Source organism: Acanthisitta chloris, unplaced genomic scaffold (assembly GCF_000695815.1).
Source record: "Acanthisitta chloris isolate BGI_N310 unplaced genomic scaffold, ASM69581v1 scaffold17711, whole genome shotgun sequence".
Classification (NCBI taxonomy): Eukaryota; Metazoa; Chordata; class Aves; order Passeriformes; family Acanthisittidae; genus Acanthisitta; species Acanthisitta chloris.
Genome location: NW_008654523.1, coordinates 1736 through 11435, shown reverse-complemented (window position 1 = coordinate 11435; position 9700 = coordinate 1736). Strand labels below are relative to the sequence as shown.

At 37.7% G+C, this 9700-nt stretch overlaps 1 protein-coding gene across 1 annotated transcript in view; it reads right to left on the bottom strand.

The window, feature by feature from the left end:
• The window catches only part of SPAST (spastin), a gene marked incomplete at its 5' end in the record, with an annotated part of 31015 nt that extends 23049 nt beyond the window's left edge, over positions 1-7966 (bottom strand). The window contains 3 exons of the mRNA XM_009083562.1: positions 1023-1118; positions 6556-6639; positions 7883-7966. Of these exons, the coding sequence (XP_009081810.1) occupies positions 1023-1118; positions 6556-6639; positions 7883-7966 (264 nt within the window). The remainder of the gene's footprint in view (positions 1-1022; positions 1119-6555; positions 6640-7882) is intronic.
• Between the last annotated feature and the right edge of the window lie 1734 nt (positions 7967-9700).

Sequence of the window (9700 nt, the reverse complement as noted above, 5' to 3'; positions counted from 1 at the left end):
TTGAGGTCAATCTACCTAAGAACTTACACCAAAGAGCCATTTTATCTACACTTTTTTGACAAACATGGTTAAACCAAAATACCATATACAGTAATGTAAAGGTGCCCACCATGACACAGTTCACTACTTTAATTTCTTATCCATTAGAAAGAATTAAACCAAAGAGTAAGATGCCATCAAAACTACAAATGGATCTTAAAAAGAAAAAAAAAGGCAAACAGAAGAAAAGCATGCAGTTTACACTAAGTTTCAGTTTACTTACTTTCAAAACCTGAATACTGCTCGTGACCCAGTAGACCTTTATAAATTCCAGTGCTTGTTAGCTCTCTGGTTTATTTAACCTCATCGTAGTCTACTGTACAAATTATCAGTTGAGATCAGAGTTGTGGCAACAGCTTAGTGCTGGCTTAAAACATTCCCCAAAGACAATTCACAAACCTCACAGTAACTTTGCAAGTTTACTTCTGCTATTTTAGCATCCCTGGTTCAGACTTTTGGGAAAGAATAAAACCAACATTCTTTGACAAAATGCAAGAGCTGTTGCCATCTCCCCCTTGTTTTAATTGTGTGTCACTTTCTTGACGTAAAAACCCCCTGAAATTTAAAGTTGCTTAATGCAAATGCACACTCACCCTTGTAATATCATAAAGGAAGAGCTACTTATGCAGGCACAAAATATAACCTATATATCCAATACTGACTTTGACACTTTCTAGAACAGGTTTAACTTAATTTCTTGAAAAACATAACATGAGAAATATTTTCTAAAACGTCTTCTTAAATACTTTTGAATTATAGGAGAGTCATTGTAAAAGAGAACTGAATACTGCAATACATAACAGCGTTGCCAGAGCCATGGAAAGGATAAAATGTGTTTTATACAAAGCCTTTAAGAACAGGAATATAAACAATGTTGTTTAAAAATTGGTGGGGCCAGAACATATCATTGCATTACTTTTCCCTGTAATACACCATCAACTGAGAGACATCCCCTGAATAGGTGCTGGTAAAACCAAACCCACCTGACTGGAGATGTCCATTGCGGCATGCCAGGTTAGTACTGTCATTATAGACCTCCATTTGCGGCTTGGAAATTTGCAAAACTGCCTGCAGCTTCTCTACATAGTAGACAGAGGGGGAGGGAGGAAAAAGGACAAAATAAACAAACAAAAACCAAAAAATGAACCAAGAAAATTTATGTATGTTGAACACACAAATGTCAAGTTTGGCTGTGTTATAGTTAAAGATAAAAGGACTATTTCTATCTATTCTACACGTTTAGCAAATTTGTAAGAGAAATTCTGTTAGTATCAGCATGACTGAAAACAGCTTTAAAACTCACCACTTACGGCTGAGTTAATTACAACAATCTTTCCAGTCTAGTGACTGTGGTTCCTTCTCAAAAGCAATGTTCAGGATTAATTCAATTTCATTTACTAAACATTTGTGTTGATAACCCATTTCTGAAAGTCCTCCCCAAGGTGTTACTTTTGGCCAACTGTGAGGACTCATCACTTCCCCGCATATTAAATGATTCACTCAAGTAGTAACAGCCAGTTAACATTCTACAGAAACCTCAAACTTCAAGCAAAACACCACATACACATTACGATGATGTCTTTTAAGATCTCTACTTAGAAATATAATTGCCTTGAAATTAAGTCAATAAAATTGTCATGCAAGCTCTGTTCTTTAGGAGGATTAACTTCAGAAACATGTGAATACAAGACTTACGGAGTTAAAGGAGAAAGAAATTAACTCTGAGCAGTAATGAAAAACAGCCAAACTAAGTCAAAGGCTGGAAACAACTCAAAACAAGAAATGAATCTCAAGATTACTTAGTTCCCTGCAGCTTAGCTAACACTCCTGCTTTCCCCACTGCCGTTAAAAACCTCTAGGCCTTACATCTGGGGCACTTTACTGCCTCTCCCACCTTCATTTCACAAGCATCCACCTTTCTTTAAAAACATACTGCTCTTTGTAAGACCGCAAGGCATACATTGGTCAAGCCCCTGTGCCCTCCCAGTTTTCTTCTGCTGTCCCTCAAGAGAGAACAGGACCAAGAAGCTGCAGGAAAAGAGATGGCCCAGTAGAGGAGCGGTGTTCTCTGGCAACATGAAAGCACATACTGCAAAAGCAGACAAGTTCTACTGAAGATGTGCACCCAGCAAGCATAAGCACTTCCTTATTTATGTTTCTATATCTATTACACATGCTTCTGCTTCATTCCTTTCTTCCTGCTCCTGACCACTCACTGCTTCACTTCCCTGAATAGTATCTTTACACCTAATAGTTTAACTGATGGTTTAATAGTAAGCTTTAGATGGAACAAGAAAAGGTTTAGAAAAAAAATTTAGTAGCCACAGGCAAATGCAAAAAGCTGAAGCTGAGGATTAGTATGTGCACCCAAGGTTTACTTTGCTTGAAAGCACTGAAGCATTGGGTACGATAAAACAAAAACACATTGGTTACACAAGAACAGCCTATAACCAACCACAAGCTCTTCAACTTCCAAGAAGTTACACTAGTAATCCTTCCTCTATAGAAGCACAAGCAAAATCCTTTCAGTACAACTGACTGCAAAGACAGTGTATTATTTCAGTGGCAGCACCACTACCAAAGGAGACAGCAGAATGGTCTACTCCCTGCCCAGTGCATGCAATTGGAATGGGAAGTAGATACAGAAGCTTAGGAAACAAAGTTAGTATTAATAGACTTTGTAAGATAGCAGACGAGTCATCATGTTTTGGAGAACACTTCTGAGTTTTACAAAAAAAGCTTTCTAGTGAGTGACAGTAATAATAACATCAATTGGCTTGGGCAAGAATTCAGGAAATGCTATTTGCTGCAACACTACAATTTGGCACCGGGGTTTCACGACAGCTATCAATGGTTTAGCTAGTTCCACATATTCAGGAACTTCAGAACTGCAACAGAACAAAAAAATGAAAAAGAAAATGTAATCCAACTGTTTTCCAATCTCCATTCACACACTGTCTTCTCATTACATTACATATTAATGTGTAATTTTCGTACTGCACGTAAAATTACAAAAAGCAAACTTATTATTTCTTTTAGAAACAGTGTAGCTCGAGGATCCACTGGAATATTGACAATAAATTGAGCTCTTAAATATTATTCCAGGGAACTAACAGGACACCATCACCTTCCACTTAAATGCTTTCTCCCTATGTCTCCAGACACTGGGGGGAAAAAAAGGTTTACAGAACCTCATTCATTATTTCTCCTCAATCATACAAAGCTGACATAAACTTACCAAGTGAACAGCACTGCAGCAATTTTCTCATTTAGACAACACTAGACCTTGAGTTCAAGGTAACTGATTTCTAATAAACCACACTACCCTTTAACACAAGCCTGAAACAAAAAGCACCAGCACCTCCATGCAAGTGGAAGATCCCAGAAAGTGTTCATCGCAGACCATATCTATACACAGGTTGAATAGAGGAATATCATTATCCTCCACAGAGGATACTGACGAAAGGTATTTGAATTATGTGCCATGTGCACCCTTCAACCACAATACTGAAGCTACACAGAAAGGCACTTGTGCTGACAAAAGCCTGTCCCCCTATGGAAATTCTCTTTGAAATGGGAGAACACAGATTGATAAAACACAGAAATAGCATTAGAATTGAATCGTGTTGCACAGGACATTGTGGCTATCTATCTTTGGGAACAACAAACTACTGACTTTTGTGTATGGACTGTAAAAAACAATTATCTTCCTGTCATTCCAAATGTATCAAATATAATGAATCTAACATGGGCAATCAGTCACTCAGGAGAGACCACGACCGTGAAGACCATCACAGCAAGATTCAGCCACTCAAAGCAACCACACAACCAGCACACCCTAAACCATGCCAAAAATGGGGAACACCACCAATTCAAATGGTCAAATTTCTAAGTCCCCTGCCAGCTAGCACAGCTCCATATTGTCAGTAGACTGCCAAAGTGATGGGGTCACCTTGAGGTGCTCTGAAACACACCAGTAGTAACCTCAGCTTTCAGACTGTGTCACAGTACAGCTTTAAACAGAGGAAGATACTGTAATTTAGACTCCAGATGAAAACAGGGCTCAAAATAGAGAATCTGTCATCGAAGGTGAGTAGCTACATGCTCTTGGTTGAGTATCAAAAGGCATCAGTGGTGTGACGACATGTGGTGATAACACAGGATCAGACATCACACTCCCATCAGTGGGGTCATGCAACTCAAACTTACACTGATGCACCAACACTCTTAAAAAAAAATAATCAAAACACTGAGAACTTTTAAGGGACAGTTATAATCCATATGATTTAATTTTCACTACGTATTACCAATGTAACTCGCCTGACTGGACAGCATTTCAATTAGGCAGTCTGCAATCACATCTCTGCCTAGCAAGCAGGATGAAATATTGGATGAAATTATTGTCTAGTTTGTCTGTTTTATCCTGCCAGCTAATGCAATAAAGGACTTGCCTATTCTGCCTTAAGAAATGGAGAAGTTCCACAGGGCTAGAGGAAAACGCTCTTTAATCTTATGAGTTGGATTCATAAGAAAAATCACTTTATTGAACCTTAAGAGCTTCAAGGGCCTCTTGTTTACTTCAACTACAAAAGAATCTTTACACCACTGAAAAGCTTCCAAATACCTGTTAGTATAAGTAACAGGCCAAAAGCTATGTTTAGAATGGCACTTGCAATTAAATTCCAGATTACCTCAAATTTCCACAAAGTCCATATAAAATGACACAAAGTAATGAAACAAGATGCCCTCAATACTTGGAAGTTGGTTAAATGGCATAAAAATATTACTTAAATAGATCCATAATGATCAAATTTGCATGGCTTTAAATCCATTGGAATATCTCTCCCAAACCACATCTTTTTCCTTCCTAAAAGACACATGACTTCACTTGCTCCTTTATATCCCAATTTTGCTCTCAGGTACACTGTTTGAGGTAGACTGTCAGTGCAAACCGAACAGGAACCTAGGCAGAACAAAGTACTAAACTTGTGATAATCTAGAAGTAAAAATAAAACAATGTTTTACATCGACTTATGCAATAAACACTACTCTATGTGTCTACCTTTCAACCTGCACTCTGAATGAAGCAAACAAATAGCATGTGATCACACATTCTGGCAGCAGAGAAGAGTGTACTTCAATTTTAGGGGGTTTTGTGACGTTTACCTTTTGTTTCTTTTCAATCAGATCATGCAACTTATCCACACTATAAGTGCTACTACAATAACAGAAGCAAGGATGAAGCACTACCCACAAAATACAGATATAGTTACTTCAAGGAACAGTAAATTCTTTAAAAGCAATTCTAGTTACTTGCAGTTAGGATGTCTGCAACAAGCCATACCTTATCAAAGACTGTTAACATGTAATCAATTTCACTCTTTTGTTCCCTAGTTTATATTACCTCTGGAAGTCAGCTTTTAACCCTAACGAGTAGAAAAATGTATTTTTTGCATATACTGTGGTTGTACTAACAAACACCCATAATAAAGCACTGAAGCAGGATGTCTCTTGCACCATATGTTCCCTTCAAATTTTTTTCACAAAGCACTAAGGGCACCAGGAACTCCAGAGAAATAAGAGGGACTCGCTTCCTTGTGGTTGTCACAACTCCCCTGTCAATCCTCAGTTAGGACCACAGAATCACAAAGTGTAAGAGGAGAAAAGAACACAGGTTCTCCTATGTGCTCTAGGAGAATGAGCAGAACTCCAAAGAACAGAGTGCAAGATTAAAGCTGCAGATATGCAAGTTAAACTCAAGTACATTTGTTAGTTCTCTCTTACAGAGCGATTCGAAAAGCAATCTTCATTTTACTGTCTGAACTGAAAGAATCTGCAAAAGTTTTCTGTTTAGAGGATGCACTACACAAGGCTGTGGATCTGTTACCTGATGAGGGGATCTTCGTGTAAGACACCATTTGCAATACTGCCTGTTTTACTAAAAGCTGATACACAACAATTAATTTTAATAAAGCTAAAACTCTATACCACCAGGCTTCTGAAAAGAAGTGATCTTACCTGCTGGTCTTAAAATAGAACACTACTAGAAAAAATTAATTAGGAGAATTGGGATTTCACAACCTTATGGTCTACATAATGCTAAAGAATTATTACTATTATTATTAAATACAAATAATGGTACGGAAAATTGCTTTGTGACAGCAAAATTAACATGAAGTAGTTACACCTACAGGAAGCACACTTGGCACTCATGATCAGCAATATATCATAAGCTTTACTACAGCTCTAACTCCAACATGAGTTAATCAAGACATCCTCACTTTCTAAGTCAAGTGAGCTATGATATAAAAACTTCTCAGTTACTTTTGCAGTCATGAAATTCCACTTCCAAAATCCATCAACAACACAGTCTCAACTAAAAGCTAAACTTAAGAGACCCTACACAGATAATGAGTCCTCCACTTTGAAAATCAGAGTAATAATTTAGAAGAATGCATTACATGAAGTTGTGCAAATCATTACAAACTTTCCAAAGTCATGAATTGTAACTGGTACCTAAAAGCTGCAAGCGATCCTTGGCCATTGCCAAATTTGTCATCATTTTAGATTGGAGACGTCGAGCCCGTTCACACTGATCACCTTACAAAGAAAAATCAATATTAAAAACAATTCCGCAAATTAACTTTTTAAAGTGCTAAAATACTGACACCCAGCCTTCCCTCCTCTTCCCTCCCACCCCTTATCTACCCCCTCCACTAAAGAACTTCATTGCAAAACTGATGAAAATAATTCAAAAGCTTTCTGTTTAATCAAGAATTTAAAGTTCATTGACACTATCTGCTTTACAACACGGCTCACAGGGCAGTAGGAACCCAAACATTGCTTTGCATATTGTCTAACATTTCATATATGTTCTTTGTCACTGCATTTCTCTGAACAGAAGTGAAATAAGAAACAATCTTTAAAAAGCTTGAAAAGTGACTGAGAGGCAAGTATAATTTGAAAGAATTTACTTTGACAAAATGGAAGAGATTGAAATCCAGTTGACTGTGTCCCTTTACACAGAATTAGACATTAGGATCACCGCTTCCTTAAAAATACTGTCTGTTCAAGTCAAGTTTTTTTTTTAACTGTGTAATTTAGACAGGTTGTATCAAGTGCCACTGGTATTGCTGCATAAGTAACGTGTCACCATATACTTCTAAACATAGCTGAGGAACAAAACAGCACCCTGCAAAAGCTGTGTTTGGGGTGTTTGGGGTTGGGGCAGGTGGTTTGGCTAGTTATTATAGTAATATTTTGAGAACAGAAATTCTTAGCAAAACCTTCACTGCACCTGTATCTCTGTGGTACATACCTGCAACACTACAAGTTAAAATATTTCCACACACAGAGATGACTTTCTTCCTTAGTTGGAAGCATTCAGCTATTTTGGCAAAAGCTATTCAGAAACACCATGTCAGGCCACTCCAAATCAGGGTGTTTCTTTTTAAGTTATGCTGAACAGAAAACAAAACTCTGCATAAGTGAGAATATAAAGTGTCAGCATTTGGCAAATCAAATCAATACTCAGTATTTTGGCACTCTCATTACATAAGAAATCAAGTGTTTCACTTTAGAATTTTCATGAAGTGCTTAAGATTTTGGCTAGTCTGAAAATATTTGGAGGAAGATTTGCATGTGTTATAGACCAGAACATTAAGGCAGAACAGAGAAATGGACCAGTGTTCACCTACATCTAAAACAGGAATAATAAACATGCTTATGAATTAATTCATATAGCAGACCATTCCTAACACCTACCATATTAAGCAATATTGATTTCTCACTTTGAAGTAGCTACAAACCAAAATCTGTTCCACAAAACTCAAAACTGGCTTACCTTGACCAATTACTAAGACAGCTATTCCTTTTTCCAGTTCTTCAATTCCTTTCTTATACCATTCCACAGCTTGTTCCTTTTGTCCTGCTTAAAAAGGAAGTGAACCCATTATTTCCTGTAATGGATTAAAGCTTAGGAATGGTTCCATATAATGCTGCATAAAACAAGCAAGAGGGAGGAAGAGCTACTTGAACAAAATCCTGTGATTTAAACAAACTCTTAAAGGGACACTGTCAACTTTGTATCTACTTAGTTTCAAATAAGCTTTTCTATTAAAAACAGGTACCACACCAGCCTCAAATCACTTTTGCCTGTCTTAAGAATAATTATCCACTTGCCTTAGGGAGATAAGTCCCCTAAAGAGGAAAAAAATAGGTAAAAAAGCTCACCCACGCATACTCATTCACAACAGAAAAAGTAAAATTAACAGCTGTTACTTCTGGAACATCAAATTGAGATGAGCCTCTTAATCTTCCACAGATAGCCAAAGTAACGCTAGAAGCGCAGAAACGCAAGAAGAAAAGCAGTGAGTCTAAGATACTACACAAGTGAGACAAGAGGCACCTCTCCTCCTGTTAACTTTTGTGCAGAGCATCTCATTTGTCATGAGGGAGTTTCTTTGTTTGTCCTATTATGAAACTGCTGTATTGCAGGTGTGTGTCAACTTTCACATCAAGTGCAAGTAGAATTCAAATACATCTCTGCACCAACTACATCCTAAACAGATCCTACAGCACATAACCATGAACATGTCCATTCCTAACCTATGCTGTGTGACACTATGACAGCAGGTAAACCACTGAAGACCTATTATTAGCTACTCCAAATTGCTCCACTTCTACAAATGCTCCTCATTAAAGAGATTTGCCTGCATATGGAAACATACTTCTGCAAGGTATTCATGTCACACTATGCATGCCTTTCCACAGAGGAATACATAACATTAGGTACTGCAACTTAAACCTGATCAGCATCAACAAGCAGCTAGTAGTAGGAAAAAAACCACCAAAAATGCCTACAATGAAACCTTCAGATATCATTACCCTAGTTAAGGAAGACATAACCTACCACAAAACTATTCCTAAGTGGCAGTTACCAGTAATCATGCTGCTTCTGCACTAAAATCTTTTGATAACTACAGTCCCAAACCTAGTTTTTAATGTCAATAAAATATTTCAATACATTTCTAGAAACCTCTTCAGGGTTTTCTCTTGCTCCTCTCCGGATCCAATATCTTTAATAATAATGTTTGGCAAGTTCCCCTGGGCAAGTAATGTCATGCTTTGCTCTTCTTACTGACACAAACCACAAGACCAGCACCTTCTTAGGGTCATGTACATCACACACCTTGGGAATCATTTTATTACTGCCCTTTCTTCACCAGCCTCATACATCTGACTGTTAAGGCACAAAGCTACGTAAATGAAATCACTGATGCTGAGTGACTTCAATCCTCTCTTTACCCTTCTTTTTCTTTAAGCTGCTTCTCCCCATCACCCATAGAAACAGTTTCGACTGCAGTGTAGATCCAATGCTGATGATAGCTAAATAGAAATCAAATTTGAGATGATTCCAGCCACCCCTGCTGTTGCCTGAATTGCTTTGCTATTGAGGAGCAGCTGCAAACATGCCAAGGTCATCACTAAAATTTCACTTCTAGCTTTTAATTGGAGAAAGTTTTAAAACCACTGTACCAAACCAAGCTGTTTGCCAAGGTTGTGCTCCGACTCCACACAGAATGACTGACTAATTATCAGTGATTATGACATTAAAAATACAATAAATGCCACATTCCTTGGAAGTTGCTGATTTGCTGTA